Source organism: Schistocerca piceifrons, chromosome 8 (assembly GCF_021461385.2).
Source record: "Schistocerca piceifrons isolate TAMUIC-IGC-003096 chromosome 8, iqSchPice1.1, whole genome shotgun sequence".
Taxonomy (NCBI): Eukaryota; Metazoa; Arthropoda; class Insecta; order Orthoptera; family Acrididae; genus Schistocerca; species Schistocerca piceifrons.
In genome coordinates, this window is record NC_060145.1 from 122,209,951 (window position 1) to 122,236,755 (window position 26,805).

The window sequence follows — 26,805 nt, forward strand, 5'->3', positions numbered from 1 at the left end:
CGGGCTGGTTCCCCTTATTCCGACTCACACTATGTCGGCGATTGCTGCGCAAACAAGTTGTCCACGTACGCCTACACCACCATTACTCTACCACGCAAACATAGGGGTTACACTCGTCTGGTGATGGCTGGGTGTTGTGTGATGTCCTTAGGTTAGTTAGGTTTAAGTAGTTCTACGTTCTAGGGGACTGATGACCATAGATGTTAAGTCCCATAGTGCTTAGAGCCATTTGAACCATTTGAACACTCGTCTGGTGTGAAATGTTCCTTGGGCGGTCCACCGGGGTCCGAACAGCACAATAACCCTAGGTTCGGTGTGGGGCGGCGGAGGGGTGAAGTGGACTGCGGCAGTCGTCATGGGGTTGTGGACCACCGCGGCTGCGGTGGGGACGGAGCCTCTCTGTCGTTCCTAGGTCCCAGGTTAACATACAATACAATACCATACAAATCTTTTAAATCATTTGTGTGACTTCCTTACTGATTTGCTGGAGTGTTGTAGAACCTTCGTTCTCCTAACCTGTTACCCGACCCTGTGGCATAGCTGTGTAATAGTGGCAGGGAGAAATTCTCTTAGCAGTGTATTGCACCAGAAGCCGTTTCACGAACTCACAAACTCGGCCTACTGTAACAGTGGCAACTCCGTCTCCACAGCAGTAGCGACGAGGATTTACAGAACTGGTGACAAGGGTTACAGAAGTATGGGGGTGCTTTTCGTGCTTAGAGTCTGCTCTCCTTATTGCGCTTAAGTGAGCGTTAAATATGGGAGGTAGTGATCACTTTTTACAGCACAGTATACTGCGTAAAGTTGAGCATCGGTTGGGAGATTAGGATTTCTTGCTTCAGCGTGACAATGCACCCTGCCATAAAGCAGTATCTGTGAGACAATGGATTGTGGATTCAGCAGTCCTGAAATGGTTCGATCTGCGAAGTGTCCCGACCTTTTTTAGAGAAGGATGGGGCCCCTCCAGCCCACAAAGACGTGGTGACCAAACCAATAGTTCTACTGTCACCTCTGTATAACACGTTAGTTTTCGAATCAGGAGTCACAGGATGCGGGCTGTGATGTTGTCCATGCGTCTGGGTAGGATGACTCATTGTCATGGTTCATCAGGAGACGGAAAGTGGACGAAAGCGAGCGAAGGGGGACGGTGTGTAAGAGCAGAGAGGAAAAAAGTGGCAAGGCAAGCGCCAAGGGAAAGAAACCTCTGCGACAGTAGGGGCAGTCGCGGCTTGCTAGCTGCGACAGTGCATGCAATGTGAGGTTATGTTAGTGAGAGGTGTCGTGCATCATTACCTTTGTCGCTTCGGGTTCTCGTTGCAGATGGGTCAGTCCGGGAGCTGCAGCTGGGCTTCTGTGAATTCTCCTGGGCCTTCTGCAGCGGCTGCGTCCCTGTAACAGTCCGAGGTCGTCATACATTAGTGGGGGATCGGCCCTAGATCAGCTAACAGTGTAGGGGGTGTGTGTGGCTGGTTTGCGTGTTGTGTACAGTACGGCTTCCCTGCTGTTGCCTGTTTTTCGGCGGGTCGAGCATCTGGGATTGCCAGTAGAGCTGTGTTGCAGGAACTCACCAGTACTGTTCTGTTAGCGTGCTATGGACCACAGATGTTTAGTTCCTTGCTCATAGTGTCTTTCGACTATTATGTTTCCATCTATGGTTGTGGTCGTAGTTCACCAGAGAAAGGAGAAAGCATAAACAGGTTATGCGAGTATTTCGTGTTTCTGTACAGTCGTGTGGAGAGTTTTTGCAATACCTGCAAGAGGGTATGTATCCGATATTCCCGGTGAAGATCCGCGGTGCGTGTGTAACGCGGAGCATCGCTTATGATTCTGAGTACTTTCTTCTGTATGAGCTACAGCCGGCACAGTGCTACGCCTGTTAAGCATAGGATAAAGTTGTTTGAGCCTCGAGTTTGCTTTGTTGGTCACGTATTGAATGTGCCCCCGCCCCCCAGAGTAGTTTCCGGTCCAGCCAGACACCGAGGTATCTGACCTTCTAACGGAAATGTATTGGGCGTGCATGTAGCGTTATTGAGTTGCAGTGTTGATGTTTGCGCAGTAGTTTCGGTCTTCTAATAAACAGAACGGCTTCGCACTTAACGACGTTTACTCTAACACGCCATTTCACCAAACAGGGTCCCGACCTGATTCCAATGGAACACATATGGGATGAGTTAGAACGTCGAATTCGTTCCAAAGCCATGCGTCCAACCTTCTCATATTTCGGCTCTTGAAGAAGAATGTGGTGGCATTCCTCCACAGACATTCAGACACCCCACTGAAAGTGTCCACAGCAGAGATCAAGTCGTCATAGAGACGAAGGCTGGATACATCCCATATTAATATCCACTAAAAGATGCCGGAGTATTTTGATCAGATAGTGAACTGTCATCAGTTTTGTGGACCCGCCTCTACAGTCATGCAACACGTAAAACCACTATTAGACGCAGTATTTCAAGCCGAATCACATGAAATGAGATGAATTGGCAGTACCGCACCACGGATAATTTGTTACAGTTTTTATACAGCAGTAAATTCAGTACAATCATTGAAATTAACAGCGTCTAAAATAAGTAACCTCCCCCCATGAACCATGGACCTTGCCGCTGGTGTGGAGGCTTGCGTGCCTCAGCGATACAGATGGCCGTACCGTAGGTGCAACCACAACGGAGGGGTATCTGTTGAGAGGCCAGACAAACGTGTGGTTCCTGAAGAGGGGCAGCAGCCTTTTCAGTAGTTGCAAGGGCAACAGTCTGGATGATTGACTGATCTGTCCTTGGAACACTAACCAAAACGACCTTGCTGTGCTGGTACTGCGAACGGCTGAAAGCAAGGGGCAACTACAGCCGTAATATTTCCTGGCGGCATGCAGCTTTACTGTATGATTAAATGATGATGGCGTCCACTTAGGTAAAATATTCCGAAGGTAAAACAGTCTCCCATTCGGATCTCCTGATGGGGATTGCTCAAGAGGACGTCGATATCAGGAGAAAGAAAACTGGCGTTCTACGGATCGGAGAGTGGAATGTCAGATCCCTTAATCGGGCAGGTAGGTTAGAAAATTTAAAAATGGAAATGGATAGGTTAAAGTTAGATATAGTGGGAATTAGTGAAGTTCGGTGACAAGAGGAACAAGACTTTTGATCAGGTGAATAAAGGATTATAAAAACAAAATCAAATAGGGGTAATGCAGGAGTAGGTTTAATAATGAATAAAAAAATAGTGCGGGTAAGCTACTACAAACAGCATAGTGAACGCATTATTGTGGCCAAGATAGACACGGAGCCCACGCCTACTACAGTAGCTCTGCAGATGATGAAGAAATTGATGAAATGTATGATGAAATCAAAGAAATTATCCACACAGTGAAGGGAGACGAAAATTTAATAGTCATGGGTGACTGGAATTCAATAGTAGAAAAAGGGAGAGAAGGAAATGTAGTAGGTGAATATGAATTGGGGGAAAGAAATGAAAGAGGAAGCCGCCTGGTAGAATTTTGCACAGAGCATAACTTAATCATAGCTAACACTTGGTTCAAGAATCATAAAAGAAGGTTGTATACATAGAAGAAGCCTGGAGATACTAGAACGTATCAGATAGATTATATAATGGTAAGACAGAGACTTAGAAACCAGGTTTTAAATTTTAAGACATTTCTAGGGGCAGATGTGGACTCTGACCACAATCTATTGGTTATGAAGTGTAGATTAAAACTGCAGACACTGCAAAAAGGTGGCAATTTAAGGAGATGGGACCTGGATAAACTGACTAAACCAGAGGTTGTGCAGAGTTTCAGGGAGAGCATAAGGGAACAATTGACAGGAATGGGGGAAAGAAATACAGTAGAAGAAGAATGGGCAGCTTTGAGGGATGAAGTAGTGAATGCAGCAGAGGATCAAGTAGGTAAAAAGACGAGGGTTGGTAGAAATCCGTGGGTAACAGAAGGAATATTGAATTTAATTGATGAAAAGAGAAAATATAAAAATGCAGTAAATGAAGCAGGCAAAAAGAAATACAAACGTCTCAAAAATGAGATCGACAGGACGTGCAAAATAGCTAAGCAGAGATGGCTAGAGGACAAATGTAAGGATGTAGAGGCTTATCTCACTAGGGGTTGACAACATTTCATTAGAACTACTGACGGCCTTGGGAGAACCTGTCCTGACAAGACTCTACCATCTGGTGAGCAAGATGTATGAGACAAGCGAAATGACCTCAGACTTCAAGAAGAATATAATAATTCCAATCCCAAAGAAAGCAGGTGTTGACAGATGTGAAAATTACCGAACTATCAGTTTAATAAGTCACAGCTGCAAAATACTAACGCGAATTCCTTACAGACGAGTGGGAAAAACTGGTCGAAACCGACCTCGGAGAAGATCAGTTTGGATTTCGTAGAAATATTGGAACACGTAAGGCAATACTGACCCTACGACTTATCTCAGATGAAAGATTAAGGAAAGGGAAACCTACGTTCCCAGCATTTGTAGACTTAGAGAAAGCTTTTGATAATGTTGATTGGAATACTCTCTTTCAAATTCTGAAGGTGTCAGTGGCACAATACAGGGAGCAAACGCTATTTACAATTTTTACAGAAACCAGATGGCAGTTACAAGAGTGGAGGGGCATGAAAGGGAAGCAGTGGTGGGGAAGGGAGTGAGACAGGGTTGTAGCCACTCCCCGATGTTATTCAATCTGTATATTGAGCAAGCAGGAAAGGACACAAAAGAAAAATTCGGAGTAGGAATTACAATCCATGGAGAAGAAATAAAAACTCTGAGGTTCGCCGATTATCTTGTAATTCTGTCAGAGACAGTAAAGGACCTCCAAGAACAGCTGAACGGAATGGACAGTGTCTTGAAAGGAGAATATAAGATGAACATGAACAAAATCAAAACGAGGATAATGGAATGTAGTCGATTTAAGTCGGGTGATGCTGAGGGAATTAGATTAGGAAATGAGGCACTTAAAGTAGTAAAGGAGTGCTGCTACTTGGGGAGCAAAATAACTGATGATGGTCGAAGTAGAGAGGATATAAAATGTAGACTGTGAATGGCACAGAAAGCGTTTCTGAAGAAGAGAAATTTGTTAACATCGAGTATAGATTTTGAAACGTCCCCTTAGAACAATTATACATGACTGTGCTTAAACTGACACACAATATTTTTAGCGCAACGCAATCTGACTTTCAAAAATCCCTACAAAAGAATGGCCCTGACTAACATTAACCTATACCTTTCACAAATCACTTACCTCACCAAAAATCTTCGTTACTCGAACTACTGCAATACAGCGAGCGCCACTACTGCTAGCTAAATAAAAGATTCAAACTACGGAAGGCACTAACTACTGATAGGCATAGTTAGCAAATGAAAGATTTTAATAGAGAACAAACAATCTGTTTACCTCAATAGTGTTCAAAAGTCATAATGTATATAGCAGTTCATGATATCCAGCATTACAAATTTCAAAACTCCGCCATCTCTCTCCTCACATCCACCACTGCTGGCGGCTCACCTCCAACTGCGCCACGCTACGCGCTGTTAACATCCAGCTGCCCAACACTACAATGTCAGACAACCATGCACACAGCACAGCCAGTGATTTTCATACAGAGCACTACGTGACGTTGCAAATAAGAAAACATAAACAGCCTACTTACATTGCCCCCATGCTCCCCACAAAAAATTTTACTAATTGTTTTGGGCAGTGGCCAATAATGATTTGATAAAATTTTTCATAATTACAACACCAAAGATATCAAATGCATACACATATTGATACAATGTTGGTCAAAAGCTAAAATTTTCTCACAGTCCATAAAGACAGTCCTGATCATTCATCACATTAAAATTGCAGTGTTTTTTTTTTCTCGAAGTCTGAGCAGTAAAAGAGAATGCGCATGGAAGTAGTGGATTTCCATGCAGTGTTGAAGAAGTAGTGTTGTCCATCCAACAGAAAGACAGTGCTGACTCTCGACATGCAGACAGCTAATGGGCCACAACACAGCAAGCCCACAGCAGAGTCAGTTGATAGCGTGGCGCAGTTGGAGGTGAGCCGCCAGCAGTGGTGGATGTGAGGAGAGAGATGGCGGAGTTTTGAAATTTGTAATGCTGGATATCATGAACTGCTATATACGTTATGACTTTTGAACACTATTGAGGTAAATACATTGTTTGTTCTCTATTAAAATCTTTCATTTGCTAACTATGCCTGTCAGTAGTTAGTGCCTTCCGTAGTTTGAATCTTTTATTTAGCTGGCAGTAGTGGCGTTTGCTGTATTGCAGTAGTTCGAATAACGAAGATTTTTGGTGAGGTAAGTGATTAGTGAAACGTATAGGTTAATGTTAGTCAGGGCCATTCTTTTGTAGGGATTTTTGAAAGTCAGATTGCGTTGCGCTAAAAATATTGTGTGTCAGTTTAGGCACAGTCATGTATAATTGTTCTAAGGGGACGTTTCATATGTCGACCCTTAGCCGAGGATACCTCACTGGAATCTTCTGATTTTTTCTTGTAGTTTGTGTAATTAGTGTAGCTATTGTTTATTGCTAGCGCGTAATTGTAGAGAGAATCTCCTTTGTAGTTGCAGTCTTTCATTGTTGTACAGTAAAACAGTTGTGGCATGCATGTAGATTTGCACCAAGTATTTCGCAGCTGCGCTTGCAATTAACTAGATATTATTTTCAGTGCTATGTTAATGTGTTCTCTTATTTTTGCTCTTCAAATTGTGCTTTTCTGTGTTATCGTGTGAAATATTGTGACAATAATGGCGTGTGAAAAACGTAACTCTAGGCTCCAAAGTAAACTGAGAAACAATAGTGACGACGAGCGTAGCTTATCAGCACCAGTGTGAAGTGAATTAACAGACATTCGATGTATTAATTTGGTAATTGTGCATAGGGAAATGGAGCGGGCGGCAAATAATGGTGTAGACAGTGAAACAGGTAGTGAACAGGGAAGCATCATCGATCGATCAGTCGGCAACAGCTCGCCTCAGGAATCCGAAATGACAGAACACAATATTGCAAATACTGTAGACTTAGGTTTTGTGTCCTCACCGTTTTCTCAAATGAGTCAAGACACATTTTCTGCTTGTCAAAATGTGAATGTTGCCGGTGAAAATGCACTGCCAAAAAGCATAGAGAAACAGATTCCAAACACTAATACATTATTATTGCAGTTAATGCAACAAATGGAACAAAATCAGAGACAAACACAGCAAAAGCTTCAAAAGTTAGACGCAATGGAACAAAAGCTTCAAAAGTTAGACTCAGTGGAACATAAGCTTGAACAAAAACGTGAAGATTTAACTACTGAGTTACATAACATTGAATCGAAATGTCAAAAAGTCTGTAATGATGTAAAAACACAAATTTGTAAACATTTTCAACCTATTTTTTCGCGGCATGAAAATGCATTACAGAATCACGAAGCAGCCATAAAAGAACTGCAAACTATTGCTCATGAAAATCATGAGACCTTGCAAGCTAAAATTGACTCAGTTGCGTCTACCGATTCGGTTACGCAACTTGCAAAAACTCAGGAAAACTTAATGGACACAGTAGATACTCTGAAAATTGGTTCAGAAAGACACATGGAGGAAATTAGTTCATCATCAGAGAAAGTAGTATAACTTTCGAATCAGCTAAATAATTTATCTACGAAGGTAGATGATAATCTGAATGACACAAAACCGGTAGTCTTTAATGACATAGAAGAGTGCGAACAAATTAGGAAATTCAAACAAAATCAGAATCAAATAAATACGCAACACTAAAGAGAAATCCGGGAAGTACAAGATCAGCTGACACAGGTAATACAAGAATTACGTATTTCAGAGGACACTCGCGCCCCAATACGGGAAGAGGGACATAGAAATACGGAAAAGCCACAAAATAATAACACAGGGCATTTCGGCAATTATGAAAGAAATTGGCAAGGTGCACCGAATTTTGAAATGGAACCGCCGAAACGACGTAACAATGACCGATATGCGACTCGCCGACATGATCATTTTGACTATAAGCTGTTCATTACTACACGTAAATTTAAAACATTTAAGAATTCTGGCAACGACATTCATCCACAAGCGTGGCTCCATCAATTCTCTCATTGTTTTCCTCCCAATTGGTCATTAGAGCACAGATTAGAATTTATGTGTGGCTATTTAGAGAATGAACCAGCTGTAAGAATGCGACCGGTCATTCACGATTGCCACAGTGAAGGAGAATTTTATCATGCCTTCCTCTCAGCATATTGGTCTCAAACTACACAAGACCGAGTAAAACATAGCATCATAATGATGAAACATTTCGAACAATCTGAATTTTCCAGTCTTGTGAAATATTTTGAAGACATGTTGCACAAGAATCAGTACCTGTCAAACCCATACAGCTCCTCAGAACTCATCCGCATTTGCTTAATCAAAATACCTGAACATTTACGACATATTATTCTGGCAGGACATTGAATCTTTTCAGGGACTCTTACAACAATTAGAAATTGACACTGACAATCGCGGAACGCGAAAACAGGAACACAACAATTAAAGGTCACATCCGTCGCAATTCCGTGATGAAAGAAATAATAACTGGACACGACAAGACTATTCTCACAACACAAATCGTGACCAAAACAGACACCACCCGTATGACAACCGTTGGCAGAGCAGTAATAATTTCAGGGAAAGATCACCTCTCCGCGGTAGTGATTATCACAGAGACAATCAGAGAAACAGAAAATATGGGAACCAAAATAATTATTATCAAAGGAGACAGAATAACTTTAGACGCAACGGTCCAGCGCGCAGTTACGATTCAGGGAGAAATTCTCCACACGTAACCGACAAGAAAGAAACTATGGAATCTACCTACATGACGACAGACGATATGATCGTAATGACAGAGCTGAATTGCATCAGAACTGGCGGGACTCAAACAGAGCAGGACCCTCTCAACAAGACGAATTTGTAGAAGTTAGGTCTCCAAATCCCAATAACGACGTGCGCCAACAAAGAGACAATAGGCAATGACTCATACCACTGGCAGCCACAAAACGTACGTATGAAACGTCCCCTTAGAACAACTATACATGACTGTGCTTAAACTGACACACAATATTTTTAGCGCAACGCAATCTGACTTTCAAAAATCCCTACAAAAGAATGGCCCTGACTAACATTAACCTATACATTTCACTAATCACTTACCTCACCAAAAATCTTCGTTATTCGAACTACTGCAATACAGCAAACGCCACTACTGCCAGCTAAATAAAAGATTCATACTACGGAAGGCACTAACTACTGATAGGCATAGTTAGCAAATGAAAGATTTTAATAGAGAACAAACAATCTATTTACCTCAATAGTGTTCAAAAGTCATAATGTATATAGCAGTTCATGATATCCAGTATTACAAATTTCAAAACTCCGCCATCTCTCTCCTCACATCCACCACTGCTGGCAGCTCACCTCCAACTGCGCCACGATACACGCTGTTAACATCCAGCTGCTCAACACTACAATGGCAGACAACAATGTGAACTAGCCACAGACTGCACACAGCACAGCCAGTGATTTTCATACAGAGCACTACGTAACGTTGCCAATAAGAAAACATAAACAGCCTACTTACATAGATCCTGGCAGGGTCGCCATATGAAATGTCCCCTTAGAAAAATTATACAAGACTATGCTTAAACTGACTCACAATATTTTTAGCGCAACGCAATGTGACTTTCAAAAATCCCTACAAAAGAATGGCCCTGACTAACATTAACCTATACCTTTCACAAATCACTTACCTCACCAAAAATCTTCATTACTCGAACTACTGCAATACAGCGAGCGCCACTACTGCCAGCTAAATAAAAGATTCAAACTACTGAAGGCACTAACTACTGATAGGGATAGTTACCAAATGAAAGATTTTAATAGAGAACAAACAATGTATTTAACTTAATAATCATAATATATATAGCACTTCATGCCATCCAGTCTTACAAATTTCAAATCTCTACCATTTCTCTCCCCACATCCACCACTGCTAGCGGCTCACCTCCAACTGTGCAATGCTATGCGCAGTTAACAGCCAACTGCCCAACACTACAATGGCCAACAACAATGCAAACCAGCCACATACTGCACACAGCACAGCCAGTGATTTTCATACTGAGCGCTACGTGGCGTTACCAATACAGAAACCTAAACAGGCTACTTACATAGCCCCCATGCTCCCCACAAAAAAATTTTACAAATTGTTTTGGGCACTGGCGAATACATATTTGTTAAAATTTTTTCACAATTACAATAACAAAGAAATCAAATGCACACACATAATGTTACAATGTTGGTCAAAAGCTAAAATTTTCTCACAGTGCATAAAGACAGTCCTGAGCATTCATCACAGTAAAATTGCAGTGTTTTTTTTTCTCAAAGTCTGACCAGTAAAAGAGAATGCACACAGAAGTAGTGGAATTCCATGCAGTCTTGAAGAAGTAGTGTTATCCTTCCAACGGAAAGACAGTGCTGACTCTTGACATGCAGACAGGTAAAACAGAGCAAACCCACAGCAGAGTCAGTCGAAGTTGAAGAATATTGGTAGGTAGTAGGTAGGTCATCACAGAGCAGACCCACTGTAGTCCTGGTAGAGATTACGGTATTGGTTGGCCATCAGAGGTGCGGACCCACTGTAGTCCTTGTAGAGATAATGGTATTGGTGGGCCATCAAAGGTGCAGACCCACTGTAGTCCTTGTAGAGACAACCAGCAGCCATCTGTTGCGACTGTGCAGGTGCACAATCACCATCGAAGACTCTTCTGGAGAATATAGCAAGTCCATAAACCACCACTTGTGCACTCACAAAGTTATTGGAATTGTCCTTAGAACAAGCAATTGGCTGACAACAATGCAAACTGGCCACAGACTGCACGCAGCACAGCCAGTGATTTTCATAGAGAGCGCTACGTAACGTTGCCAATAAGAAAACATAAACAGCCTACTTACAATTTAAATGTCAGGAAGTCGTTTCTGAAAGTATTTTTATGGAGTGTGGCCATGTATGGAAGTGAAACATGGACGATAAATAGTTTGGACAAGAAGAGAATAAAAGCCTTTCAAATGTGGTGCTACAGGAGAATGCTGAAGATTAGATGGGTAGATCACTTAACTAATGAAAAGGTATTGAATAGAATTGGGGAGAAGAGGAGTTTGTGGCACAACTTGACTAGAAGAAGGGATCGGTTGGTATGACATGTTCTGAGGCATCAAGCGATCACCAATTTAGTATTGGAGGGTAGCATGGAGGGTGGAAATCGTAGTGGGAGACCAAGAGATGAATACACTAAGCAGATTCAGAAGGATGTAGGTTGCAGTAGGTACTGGGAGATGAAGAAGCTTGCGCAGGATAGAGTAGCATGGAGAGCTGCATGAAACCAGTCTCAGGACTGAAGACCACAACAACAACAAAATAAGTAACATGCTACATTCAGAGAGACTGTCGGATCCAGCTGAGCTAATGCTACTTAATGATACTATGGAAATTCACTTAACAATTATGGTTTAGCTGCCAGTCATGCTTAATTACTGTTCATTAATAAAATTAAGCAGTGCTAATTACAGATTCCCCAGGTACGAAAATGCAGCGGGCTAGGGAGTGATACTGTACAGTCATACTACAACGTGTATTTATGTGTTTTTGGCGGTGTTACAGGTACTTCAAATCAAGAAATTAAGTTTCCCTTTAAAAAACGTAAACAATACGTCAAAAAAGATTCAGATAAACGCCAGCATATAAAGCGATGTTAAAGTGGATGCCACACATGTAATGATAGGAGCAGTGGTTGAGAAGATACATACAAGAAATTTCTGGAAACGATGGTTACTTCAGAACCAGTTAAGTAAAGTAGGTCGTGTTTGGTGTTGACGAGTGCCAAATTCAGTCATAAAGATCTGATATTTTATTTTCTGTATGCGGTCGATTTTAAGAATTATTTCAGTTTATGTGTTCTGAGCTAGACATCGTCCATCCCTTTTACTGATGTGGAGTTATCGACCGCAAATAAGGATCGTGTGTAGAAGTGATTGACTTTCCCTCGTCGGCTGGTTACGTGTGACGCTAGTTTAAGTAAAAGTTTGAGAGGTGCGTGGCAGTACGTTTCCATGGTAGACAATTTTTGTTGATTTCTATCACATAGAAAATTCTGCACTTCTGCCGTTGCGGTACACAGAAAATTTCGCCAAGTTTCAACCTGCGATACTTTAACTCCTTTCGGCGGTCATACGACAGATTTCAGCCATAGACGTGACTTTTTGTCTGGGAGGCTCTCTCTAACTGAATCGAAATTCCTACACTTGTGCAGTTGTTGCTGGGCGACTCGTGTATAAAATCAGCAGGTTCGCACAGGTAGGACTTCAACATTTTTGTCGATCGAACATTTAGTGTAGACACGCTTCGATGCTGTCGGACTTTGATTATTATTGCGTTTCGTGCCACCACTATTATTGAGAACTACAGTCTTTCAATCAACGGAATTATTCGTTTAAAGCACAAACCTTTGTGTGACGCCGCTGCCCCTTAATTATTACTGAACTTTGTATAAAACTGGAACCTACTGCACCGGATTGTGGCCTCTCCTCAGACATAACCAAGAAGATGTCGATGGAACTATAATGCACATTCGTTCCAGGCCACACATAGAAGGATGCCAAGTCACAAGGTCATGTTGATCGTGTGATTGGGCACCAAAGGATTCTTGGGAACGAGCGAGTTTGCCCTTGTACAGCTTCTCGTCAAGTATGTCAATGACTGTAGACTCAAGCACGAAAATTTTGATACCAAGTTTTTATAAATTAATTTGGGAGTAGAGTTGCTGATCGTGAGCTGAGATAAAACGAATGAAAGTCTTTAGATAAAGAAAAATTGTTTGCTCCAGAGAACAAATCAACTTTAAAGAGAAACTCAAATCTGACGGACAGACATCAGTGCAAAGCTAATTAGTGGTACCATGTCTGTACGTATTCTATAGCCGCATCTGCTCTCAGATCACGTAACTACAGGACGTGAATAACGATAATAATGTTACTACTAATGAACTTTGACTGTATATATCACGTTGCTACTGTAATTACTTTTAATAAAGTTGCAAATGATAATGCCTTTACGTTGAAGTGCTCAGAAACTTACGTTCACAGCTGTAATATTTCCTAGTCTAATTAGAACTTTTAATTCTGCTTTATTATTTGCAATCACAAAAATGGTGCAACGCTCAAATACTGCGTACTGGTTGAGAAACAGATAGTTCTACAGCGTGAAATAGAGGGACCTTTTTAAAAAATTATTACCAAATCTTTGATTTATAATTGAAGTTATTTTTAATTTATTTTAATAATGGCCCAATAAACTGTAGACCTCTTAGTTTTGGCAATTGAATCGAAACTAGGACTGACTTTAGTTTAGTGGTTTTCGACGTCCATCGAAAACAAATGCTTCGATCCCAAAATTATTTTTTTCTTGGTGTATGATTGAAACACAGCTCAATTACTTTAACATCTAAGAATTTTTACTTATGAATATTAATCAATGGTGTATCGTCACCTACTACCAAGTCCGCTAGACGATCAATTGAAATATATGGCAGAGCCACATAGCTGGTATTAAAGTGTACAGCAAATCCTGCTAGATAAGAAAGTAGAAGTCTAGTTTGACAATCTAGCAATCACTAATATTGCCGCTGTAAAGCTACTGCCAAGTCCTTATTGAAATTTTACAGGTTTTATACGTTTCGTGCTATTATATTTCAGTGCTCAGTTTCAGTAAAGCACAACATTGTTCTTACATATCATTTGTGATCATCATAGGCAAAAATATTTGTCAACAGGCCGCATATTTCCGTTTGACACTCGACTTGGCAAGTACTTGGCATCTGACAGGGCGGACCCGTATTTGGTTCTTGAAGAAGTGTGTGCAAAAGCAGCTCGTAGAATACATGTGACGACTCTTTTTACAGGTGGAGCAGGGACTGCGGTTATACAATCAGCACAAGCAGCAGGCGGCTGTTCGCAAGTGGCGGAGCGCGCTCAAGCGCATGCGCAGAAGGGACGACAAGTTCACGCTGCTCGGCTACCTCTACCAGGCCTACATGGACTGGGGCAAGTACAGGTGAGCAGCAGCCGCTGGCCTATGGCAGAGAACAGTTACGAACACGCGCAGTAGAGACGACTAGAGTGCTGCTAGGCTACATCATCACCTTACATGGATGGGGTCAAAAACAAGTGCGCAGGAGACATTGCGTTTCTGTTCCTTCTCTCCCCTCTGAGGATGGCCTTGACATACCAAACAGCAATATTTCCTACTCTCTCTGAAGTTTTCAGTGGCATGTACGTCCCACTACATACAAATTATGGACAAGCCGGCAGAATTACTGTGGTGTGTAGTAACGTATCAAAACATTATCTACGATGTAAAAGGTAACACGTTTAGTTAATTGAGACATTCTTGGATCGGAAAAGATGGTGATTTGGTCTCATTTTATCGAAACAGGCACACTGTGCCACTTATAAATACGAGGTGCATTCAAGTTCTAAGGCCTCCGACTTTTTTTCTCCGGACTGGAAAGAGATAGAGACATGCGCATTGTTTTAAAATGAGGCCGCGTTCATTGTCAATAGGTCCCAGAGATGGCAGCACCGTACGGCAGATGGAATTTTACCGCCAGCGGCGAGAATGAGAACTGTTTTAAATACTTAAAATGGCGACGTTTTCCTTACTTGAACAGCGTGCAATCATCCGTTTTCTGAATTTGCGTGGTGTGAAAGCAATTGAAATTCATCGACAGTTGAAGGTGACATGTGGTCATGGAGTTATGGATGTGTCGAAAGTGCGTTCGTGGGTGTGACAGTTTAATGAAGGCAGAACATCGTGTGACAACAAACCGAAACAACCTCGGGCTTGCACAAGCCGGTCTGACGACATGATCGAGAAAGTGGAGAGAATTGTTTTGGGGGATCGCCGAATGACTGTTGAACAGATCGCCTCCAGAGTTGGCATTTCTGTGGGTTCTGTGCACACAATCCTGCATGACGACCTGAAAATGCGAAAAGTGTCATCCAGGTGGGTGCCACGAATGCTGACGGACGACCACATGGCTGCCCGTGTGGCATGTTGCCAAGCAATGTTTACGCACAACGACAGCATGAATGGCACTTTATTTTCGTTGGTTGTGACAATGGATGAGACGTGGATGCCATTTTTCAATCCAGAAACAAAGCGCCAGTCAGCTCAATGGAAGCACACAGATTCACCGCCACCAAAAAAATTTCGGGTAACCGCCAGTGCTGAAAAAATGATGGTGTCCATGTTCTGGGACAGCGAGGGCGTAATCCTTACTCATTGCGTTCCAAAGGGCACTATGGTAACAGGTGCATCCTACGAAAATGTTTTGAAGAACAAATTCCTTCCTGCACTGCAACAAAAATGTCCGGGAACGACTGCGCGTTTGCTGTTTCACCAAGATAACGCACCCGCACATCGAGCTAACGTTACGCAACAGTTTCTTTGTGATAACAACTTTGAAGTGATTCCTCGTGCTCCCTACTCACCTGATCTGGCTCCTAGTGACTTTTGGCTTTTTCCAACAATGAAAGACACTCTCCGTGGCCGCACATTCACCAGCCATGCTGCTATTGCCTCAGCGATTTTCCAGTGGTCAAAACAGACTCCTAAAGAAGCCTTCGCCGCTGCCATGGAATCGCGGCGTCAGCGTTGTGAAAATGTGTACGCCTGCAGGGCGATTACGTCGAGAAGTAACGCCAGTTTCATCGATTTAGGGTGAGTAGTTAACTAGAAAAAGAAATCGGAGGCCTTAGAACTTGAATGCAGCTCGTAGATGCGGCCCACTTTGATCGCTCACAGCCTTCTATGTATCCATTCCACAGTCGGCAGTATTTTTCTCCAAATTCCAAAAGCATCCCACTACATGCTAGCCATACACAAATTTGAGATATAGGCGTCCCATAGCTGAAACCTGGATATTAGTTTAGTAGGAAATATGTGTCCCATAAACCAGGAAAGGCTTAGGCTGCAGAAGGATCATCAGAGTCGGTTCGCCGTATTACATATGAAAGAAAAATTTGTACAGCATCTATTACGAGGGTTGCCCAGAAAGTAATACATCGCATTTTTTTCTGAGCCGTAAACAATACTACGAATGCGAAACGCTACGTTTGTATTATTTGACGTCTCCTGAGAGAGCGCGCCAATTTTCTTCACTTCCGACAGATAGCGTAGCTGCGGGACAGTTTCAAAATAGCGTATGTGGGTGATGTACGTTACAAGCAACGCGCCGTCATTGAGTTTCTTACTGCAGTGAAAGAAACTGTGGGGAATATCCACATGGAGCATCTGCAGTCAACGGATGTACGGTTAGTTATTGCGCAGCTCGTAGTCAAGTGGCTAGCGTTGCTGCATCCGGATCACGGAGTTCGATTCTCGGCCTTGTTCGGGATTTTCTATGTCTGGGGACTGGGTGTTTGTGTCTTCATCATCGTCATCATTCGTGACAGTGGCTAGACTGGATTGTGTAAAAAGTGGCCTGTGTAAAAATTGGAACTTTGTACGGGCGCTGATGACCGTGCAGTTGGGCGCCCTACAAACTAAACATTATCATCAGACGTGCAGTTAGTCGGTGGGTACGGATGAGGTCATCAGAAGGCGGTTCTGCGAAGCTCCACGATTTTCAGTGGTCTGGGAGACCATCCACGGCTGTCACATCTGACACACTTGACCTAGCCCCCTCGGATTTCCACTTGTTCGGGCCATTAAAAGATGTCATTCGTCGAAGACATTTTGAGGACGATGAGGAGGTGATTCACACAGTGAAGCAGTGGCTCTGCCACCAGGACAAGGATTGGTACCGGCAGGGCATACACGCTCTTCTTTCTCACTGGAGGAAGGTCATAGAACGGGATGGAGATTACGTGGAAAAATAGGGTGTAAATAAAAAGCATTATTTGATGTGTGTAATTCTCATTATGTTCAATAAAGAATTGTTGGAAATGTATGAAGATAGTAACTGTTCTCGAAAGAACAGATACCATTGATGACCGTGCAGCTTCTGTAGAATAAATGATAATTAAATGAAACCCTCAACTGCCGACAGGTGTTGTTAATACAGGGTGTTACAAAAAGGTACGGCCAAACTTTCAGGAAACATTCCTCACACACAAATAAAGAAAATATGTTATGTGGACATGTGTCCGGAAACGCTTACTTTCCATCTTAGAGCTCATTTTATTACTTCTCTTCAAATCACATTAATCATGGAATGGAAACACACAGCAATAGAACGTACCAGCGTGACTTCAAACACTTTGTTACAGGAAATGTTCAAAATGTCCTCCGTTAGCGAGGATACATGCATCCACCCTCCGTCGCATGGAATCCCTGATGCGCTGGTGCAGCCCTGGAGAATGGCGTATTGGATCACAGTCGTCCACAATACGAGCACGAAGAGTCTCTGCATTTGGTACCGGGGTTGCGTAGACAAGAGCTTTCAAATGCCCCATAAAAGAAAGTCAAGAGGGTTGAGGTCAGGAGAGCGTGGAGGCCATGGAATTGGTCCGCCTCTACCAATCCATCGGTCACCGAATCTGTTGTTGAGAAGCGTACGAACATTTCGACTGAAATGTGCAGGAGCTCCATCGTGCATGAACTACATGTTGTGTCGTACTTGTAAAGGCACATGTTCTAGCAGCACAGGTAGAGTATCCCGTATGAAATCATGATAACGTGCTCCATTGAGCGTAGGTGGAAGAACAAACTAAAATGAGCTCTAACATGGAAATTAAGCGTTCCCGGACACAAGTCCACATAACATCTTTTCTTTATTTGTGAGTGAGGAATGTTTCCCGAAAGTTTGGCCGTACCTTTTTGTAACACCATGTATACCTCGATGGGGACTGCAAAAAATGTGCGCCCCTATCGGGACTCGAACCCGGGATCTCCTGCTTACATGGCGGACGCTCTACCCATCTTTTTTTAGTCTCATTTTGTTCGCTGCATCTTCTCGGGGCGGACGTCGTAAGACATCCGTTTTAAGTTCGTTGCTGATCGATTAACTCAGTTTTTTATTACAGAGGGCAGCTAACCCTCTGACCGAACACGCTGAGCTACCGTGCCGGCAATGATAATTAAATGAAACCCTCAATCCATCTGAGCCACCTAGGACACACATGAATAGCGCGACTGCAGGGACTTATCCCTTGCACGCTTCCCGTGACACCCACATTCCCAAATGTCCACGATCTACATACGTAATGTATCTAATAGATATTTGCCCATCCACTCATTACTCGCGCACACTAAGATGACGATTCCTGTAAGAGCTCGGGCAACCTGTGCGCATTCGCACAGGCGAAGGTCAGTGGCTGGATAGATAGTAGCTTTTCTCGAAAGAACAGATACCACTAAAGACCGTGCAGCTTCTCTAGAATAAATGATAATTAATTGAAATGCTCAGATGCCGACAGGTGTTGCTGATATACCTCGATGGGGATAGCTGAAACTGTGTGCCTCGGTGGCTCAGATGGATTGGCTGGCACGGTAGCTCAGAGTGCTCGGTCGGAGGGTTAGCTACCCTCTGTAATAATATTAAAAAAAACTGAGTGAACGGATCAACAAAGAACTTAAATGGGTGTAATCGGACGTCCGCCCCGAACAAATTCAACGAATAATAGAGGACAAAATGAGATTAAAAAAAAGATGGATAGAGCGTCTGCCATGTAAGCAGGAGATCCCGGGTTCGAGTCCCAGTCGGGGTACACATTTTTCGGCTGTCCCCATCGAGGTATATCAACAAATCCTGTCGGCAGGTGAGGGTTTCAATTAATTATTAATTTTTGGAAAAGTGTGGTGCATTACCTTCTGGGCAACCCTCGTAGAACTTTGTATGTTACTAACAGCTTTGATCGGAAGGAATGGGTTCTTCCCTGATAATAGGAGCTTATTTCCTGCACCCCAGCTGGACTGGGATCCGGGAGCCACGGGTACTATTTTTCTAACCGCACGAGACTTATTTGAACCAGTCCAGAAAAAAAACTGTGTTAGAAGCGCATAGATGAATCGCAAGTACAGTACTGGTGTTGGGGGGTTGTTCGCTGTCAACCGTGAATACACCTGATGTAGAAAGATTGCTTGTATTACAAAGACAAGTATGCCACTGGTGTTGATGATTCTAGCACTGTACAGGGAAAGTGTTTGAGAGCGTGCCACGAAAAGTGCATCCACATTACCAGGTGTCCGCAGCTCGCAGTCTGGTGGCTAGCGTTGCTGCCTCTATATCACGTGGTCCCGGGTTTGATTCCCGACCGGGTTGGGATTTTCTCTGCCCGGCGACTTGTTGTTTGTGTTGTCCTCATCATTTCATCATCATCATCATTCGTGACGGTGGCTAGACTGGACTGTGTTAAAAATTGGACAGTGAAAAAATTGGGATATGGGCGCTGGTGACCTCGCGGTTTGGCGCCCCACAAACCAAACATCATTATCAGCAGCAGCAGCAGCATCATCACATGCCCGGCGACTGGGTGTTTGATTTGTTCTCATCATTTCATCATCATCATCATTAGTGACGGTGGCTAGATTGGACTGTCCAAAAACTGGACTGTGACAAAATTGGGATACGGGCGCTGATGACCTCGCAGTTGAGCGCCCCACAAACCAAACATCATTATCAGCAGCAGCAGCAGCAGCATCATCACATGCCCGGCGACTGGGTGTTTGATTTGTCCTCATCATTTCATCATCATCATCACTCGTGACGCTGGCTAGATTGGACTGTCCAAAAACTGGACAGTGAAAAAATTGGGATACGGGTGCTGGTGACCTCGCGGTTTGGCGCCCCACAAACCAAACATCATTATCAGCAGCAGCAGCATCATCACATGCCCGGCGACTGGGTGTTTGTGTTATCCTCATCATTTCATCATCATCATCATTCGTGACAGGGGCTAGACTGGACTGTGTTAAAAATTGGACAGTGAAAAAATTGGGATACGGGTGCTGGTGACCTCGCAGTTGAGCGCCCCACAAACCAAACATCATCATCATCATCAGCAGCAGCAGCAGCACATTAGCGGGTGACGGACGGTGAGTAGTGTTGCGCCCGCGGCTGTGCAGGGAGAGCGTGGAGTGGGCGCAGCGGCAGCTGACGCTGGCGGAGGAGGCCGACTCGCCCAACCTGCGGGCCGAGGCGTACCTCAACCTGGCGCGCGCGCACGAGCGCCTGGGCGCGCTGGAGCGGGCGCTCGCCTACGCGCGCCACTCGCTGTACAACGAGTGCGACCAGTGCCGCACGGCGGGACACGTGCACCTCACCGTCGGCTCCGTCTACCTCGAGCTGGCCGGCTTCTGCAAGGCGCTCGACTCCTTCCAGCGCGCCCACAACATCGCGCAGGCCATCCAGGACCCCGCGCTCGAGCTGCAGGTCAGTCACTCCGACACACACACACACACACACACACACACACACACTTCCTCCACTGCTCAATCTCCCAACCACTCCAAACTTATTCAATCCTGAGCTAATCATCTCAAAGTAACTACATCCAACATCCACTCTCGATATTTTGAAACTCGAGGGACGGGGAAAAAATTCAAATTACCGAGAGTTCGTAATAACAGAAGTTCAAATAATCGGGAGGAACGGAGGAAAAAAACTTCAAGTAAGCGAAAATTTGAAACTTCCTGCCAGATTAAAACTGTGTGCCGGACCGAGACTCGAACTCGGGACCTTTGCCTTTCGCGGGCAAGTCCTCTACCTCTGCAAGGTTCGCAGGAGAGCTTCTGTTAAGTTTGGAAGGTAGGAGACGAGGTACTGGCAGAAGTAAAGGTGTGAGGACGGGGCGTGAATCGTGCTTGGGTAGCTCAGTTGGCGGGCAGTCTGCGTTCGGTAGGGCAGCAGTGCGCACCGCGCTCGGCCGTCCACGCCGCTGCGGGCGCGGAGTGTTTTGTTTATTTCCTCGTCACCGCGCTTCTTAGTCGAACAACATATAATGGCCAACTCTTATAGGAAGAACACTCTTAAGTTCACCTTCTCAAATGAATACGCACGACCCAAAGCAGTGGCCGTCGAATGCTTCCTACGCGAAGACGTGAAGATCCCCCGTGACGACCTCATCGGCATACACCTATCGATCATTAGCAGCGTCGTTTATTTTAAGATGACTTCCGACGCTGCCTGCAATGAGATTATTCAAAGGACACGACGTGGACTAAAATTTCGGCACTCCGACGGAAACGTCGGGCCTGTGGATGTCGACCATGCAGGACTTGGCCTTCGGACGATCCGTGTATCCGAACTGCCTTTCGAGGTGAATGAAGATGAAGTCATCGCGGCGCTAAGCCCGTTCGGAAAAGTCCAGAGCCACGTAGCCGAGACATGGGCACAGTTTACGACGTATCCGGTGCTTAATGGTGTGAGACAAATCCGAATCGATCTCAAACGGCACGTACCATCGTACATTTCTATCGGCGGCTGCCGTGCGGTGGTCATTTACGACGGACAACCTCTAACATGTTCCGGTTGTGGCTAAGAAAGCCACGTCAGTAATGAATGCCTGCAACGCCGCATCACACAACTACGGCACGACGACACGAACACCGACAGAACCACAACCATCCTCCCAGTCACCTATGCGGCGACACTGCACGTCCAGCCCTCTCAAGACGCCGTTCATGGGCGTCTCTCTGGTCCGATACACCCGGAGGCGTCCCAGCACCTTGACACCGGCGATGCCGCCCGTGAACATGTCCAACAGCCGGACACGCCCACTATAGAAGATCACAAGGATACCAACGAGACTGTTCTGGAGAATGACGACCGCATCATAACACCCGCGGCTTTTGTACCGGAACGACGTGAATCTCTTCCTTCCTCAGACACCGAAACTCATTGCCGAAAGCAGAAGTCGCCCAAACGACGAAAAAAACGCGGCAAGACTTCAGAATCGACCATTGAGCCCCCTCCACAGGACGAAGAGATGGCACATCACTCTGACGGAGAACACGATAACACTTTCTCCTCTGCCACGGAGACGCGTCATCCACAAGACGGTGAACCGTCCAACAGAGATCGGGCATCGCAGCTTGTACGTCGGCCGCCCAGAAGCCATGGAACATAGCACGCCTGTTGTCACCGACGTAATTGAGCCGACTCGGCCAGCGCTGCCACCTCTCGCCAATGTGAAACCTGTCGGACATTTTTCAGGGGCGGATGACACGGATTTCCCACCTCCATCTGATGCGTAAATGAGATCTGTTCCTCCGTTAGACCAACACTAAGATGGGGGAAGTTTCTACGGCGACTCTTGCGACTTCTATGGACTTCACGCATCCACGAAGACAATCTTCACCAGCTGCGAACCTATTGGCAGCACGAATCTCCCATCAGGCGTACCGAATAGCTACTATCAATACTAATAATATCGGCTCCCACGTTAAACTCAACTGCTCCGTGACACGCTAAGAGCAGCGAACATCGACATCGTCCTGTTACAAAAACTGAGGACAGCAACTTGGACTGGGTGTTATGGATATGAGACGTACGCCGCTCCTGCAGCTATGGAACACACAGGAGCAGCCATCCTCCTACGGGAAGGGATTGCAGTTTCCGATGTCGCATATCTCCCAACGGCGCGAGGGGTGGCCATAACAGTTGAAGGACTCAAAATCATAAATCTCTACGCCCCATCGGGCACTGATAAACGGAGGGATCGCTCCCAGTTCTACGCAGAAGATATCACGCCTTTATTCCTCGGCCGATACGATCATCTCCTCGTAGGCGGAGATTTCAACTGTGTTCTCGAGCGCACAGACCAATACCCCCATTTCACCACGTGTCCGGAGCTTCGCTTCCTCGTCCGCCGCCTTCGTCTCCTCGATACTTGGCGAGTGGTACACGGCGACCGCCCGGGGTATACACACATCACGCGCCACTCCGCCAGCCGACTTGAGAGAATATACATCTCTGACGCTCTGAAATCAGTTCTCCTCGACGCGGAACGTTGGCCGTCTGCCTTTTCGGATCATGACATCCACATCTGTACCATGCACCTACGTCGACAATCTATATGGCGCAGTGCAGGACCTTGGAAACTCAATGTCACGCTACTGCGGGACCCTGAATGTCGACAACAGATCACCGATACGTGGCACACCTGTGTTCAACGCATTATGCGTTACGAGACCACACTGCAGTGGTGGTTGCTGTGCGCCAAACCGGCCATCCGACGCACCTTGACACACTATGGCAGAGCCAAAGCCAGGTGGAATCACCACACAACTGATTTCTACTATAGCGCTCTTCGTGAACTCATGGATCATTCCCCATCGCCGGATCGTCTAAAAGAAGCTCAACGCATCAAGGCAAAGATTTTAACCTTGACCAGATGCCGTCTATGCACCATATTGTTCAAAATGTTCGTCGACGCAGACAGGCTTTAATGTCAACTTTAGACCTACCTGATGGACGACGGCTGACATCGCAAGCTACCATTGCGGATGCATTCACAACGCACTAAAGACTTTTCTATCAAGAAGTACCTGCCGGTGTAGAGGCCATTGCTGACGTTGCCCAGGAGACACTTGGTACTCTACACGCAGCAGCTGCAGCCCTCCTGACTTCTGAAGTGAACACCGACGACGTCCAAGGCGCTGTGGCCAAAGGGTCTCTGAATCGATCTCCCGGCCCGGATGGTTTACCTCTCGAATTTTACAGAACCTTCCAAGATTTGATGTTGCCACGATGGAGGGTCATGTACTGGGAACTGTTGTCCGGCGCGGCGAACCCGCCACCAATGTTCATGGAAGGCTTACTTGTACCAGTCCCGAAACCCGCAGGAGGAACACGACTCGACTGTTATCGGCCGATCACGTTACTCAATTCCGACTTCAAGATTTTCACACGCCTTCTAGCAGTGCGACTCAAACATGTCTTACGAGACATTGTTCCCCACGAACAAACATCCTTAGGCGGCGATCGTAATATACAGACAGCCCTCAGTGAATATCGAGATGTGATCGCTGTGGCAACACACTCGCGACTGCCAGGCGCTTTAATCTCCATCGACTTCAAACAAGCGTTTAACCGCGTCAATCATGCATTCCTCAACGCAGTGATGGACCGAATGGCAATTCCCCTGCCGTTCACGCAAGTGATTATGCGGCTCCTTCGTGGAGCAACGTCCAGACTTCTCGTCAACGGCAGACTGACAGAACCTATACGGATTGAACGCTCAGTACGGCAGGGTTGCCCTTTGTCGACGGTGCTTTATGCCATGGCGATGGAACCTTCATTTGCGGATTATGGCGCCGTTTGACAGGTATTCCACACCGGGGCCATATGTTCCGCTGCCGAGCTTACGCGGACGACTTGGCCCTCGTCGTACGTTCAGCGGCCGACGTACAAGCTGCGATGCAGTGGATTACCCGTTACAGTGCAGGGGCAGGGAGCGCTATGAACGTGGTAAAATCATGCGCCATGAAGATCGGCCGCGGCCTTCCCGCAGACAGCGTAGTCCCATTTCAACTGGTGGACACTCTTCGTTGTCTCGGATTGGTGTACACGCGAGACATTCGCCGCACCTCGGCGATCAATTTTCGGGCGCTACTGCAACGCATCCGGGCCAACATACAAAATCACATACTACGCCCGCTGAATATGCGCCAGAGAGTCACCTTCGTCAATACCCATCTGGCAGCCCGGATACCCCATATAGCGCAGATTCTGCCCATCACTGCGACAATGGCGGCCAGATTACAGGCGGCTTTCGGCTATTTTATTTGTTCTGGACATATCTTCAAAGTCCAGTATGAAGCTCTCACCTTACCGAAGCGGGACGGTGGCCTCGATCTGGTTCATGTGAGGGCCAGGACTACGGCACTTTACACCAATACTATGCTCCGGTTTTGGAAAAGCCAAAATGCTACTTTTACTGGAATGTTGACCACTGAGCTCGCACCTGTTTCGAGGCGCCCACCGACGTCTCTGGCACACATCCCACCTCCGATGTCACATATCGGCCGTTTCTTTTTGGAGTATAGCTACATATGCACCGAGCTCCCCAGGACCAGGCAGACGACCACCCGCGACATCTATTGCCTTCTCCGAAAGTCTCCACCCCGCAACCCCGTCGAAACACGTCAACCCCAGGTTTCATGGCCTACAGTTTGGAAAGCGATCTACCAACCATATCACACCACTAACACCACCTCTATGTGGTACCTTCTCGTCAACGGCAAGACAGAAACTGCATCGCATCAAACTGGTGGACTCACCCCGTTTTGAGTGTGGGCCGGCAGCAGCTGTCTGGACCCTCGCACAGAAGATTGTGGCTTTCTACCTCCGAGTACCACCACATCACGTTTCTCCTACCATGATGATATATCCCGACTCGACCTACTTTCCATCGGCTAAGTGGCACGCCATCACATGGATCAGTGGCATGGCTGTGAACTACCTCTTCCGCGACGACATCGTCGTTCCGGCGGACTTTTGGACACGCCTCCAGGTACATCACCACACCCTTCGCCGACATCGACACTATCGGGCCGCTTTCGCGAACTATTTACAGAGTATTTTCACCAACCCGCCTCAAAGCTGGAATCTCAACGAACTGTGCCAGCCAAGACTGGACGATCCCACGTTCCCCTTTAATGGTCAATGATAGAATGCATTTTGTTCTGATGGCGCGCCAAAGTGGAGCATGGCGCGGAAAGTATTCCTATTTTATTTCACTTCTCTTTTCTCCTCCTCTTCTAAGATTTTTTTCCTTACACATGTAACAAAAAAATAAATAAATAAATAAATAAAAAGAAGGCCGTTGCGGAAATACAGCTACCTTTTATGTTTTACGTTTTCAATGGATATTGTGTTATTTTATGAAGAATGTCGTCTTTTATTTTCATACGCAAGAGGTTTTTATTTGTTTTCTCCTTACCTGCAACTTAAAAAAAAGACAAAAACGTTGGTAAAAAAAGCGGTCAAAAAAGTTGGTAGAGCACTTGCCAAAAAAAAAAGTTGGTAGAGCACTTGCCCGCGAACGGCAAAGGTCCCGAGTTCGAGTCTCGGTCCGGCACACAGTTTTAATCTACCAGGAAGTTTCATATCAGCGCACACTCCGCTGCAGAGTGAAAATGTCAAGCGAAAATTTTATTAAAAATTAATTTTAGTACAAACATATACTGAAGAGCCAAAGAATATCGTGTAGGGCCCCGCGAGCACGCAAAGTGCCGCAACACGACTTGGCATGGAGTCGACTAATGCCTGAAGTAGTGCTGGAGGGAACTGACACCATGAATCCTGCAGGGCTGTCCATAAATCCGTAAGAGTACAAAGGGGTGGAGAGCTGTTCTGAATATTCAATAATGTTCATGTCTGGGGAGTTTGGCGGCCAGCGGAAGTGTTTAAACTCAGAAGGGTGTTCCTGGAGCCACTCCGTAGCAATTCTGGACGTGTGGCGTGTCGCATTGTGCTGCTGGAACTGCCCACGTCCGTCGGAATGCACAATGGACATGAATGGATGCATCTTTGTTGATACATTATGGACCATCGGACAACGGCTGGCATATATTTCTCGATGCAATAATTTGCCAACAGCCGTATGTACTGTAGAAATTTATTTTATGAATTTCTTATGTTCATAAAATAAATTTCTACAATACATATGACTGTTGGTAAATTATTGCATCAAGAAATGAATGGATGCACGTGATCAGACAGGATACTTACGTACGTGTCACCTGTCACAGTCGT

The 26,805-nt window shown here is 45.3% G+C and overlaps 1 protein-coding gene across 1 annotated transcript in view; it reads left to right on the plus strand.

The window, feature by feature from the left end:
* LOC124712115 (43 kDa receptor-associated protein of the synapse homolog) overlaps window positions 1–26,805 on the plus strand; it is a 308,753-nt gene that overhangs the window by 208,010 nt on the left and 73,938 nt on the right. The window contains exons 4-5 of the mRNA XM_047242413.1: window positions 14,005–14,156; window positions 20,172–20,478. Coding sequence (XP_047098369.1) covers window positions 14,005–14,156; window positions 20,172–20,478 — 459 coding nt within the window. The remainder of the gene's footprint in view (window positions 1–14,004; window positions 14,157–20,171; window positions 20,479–26,805) is intronic.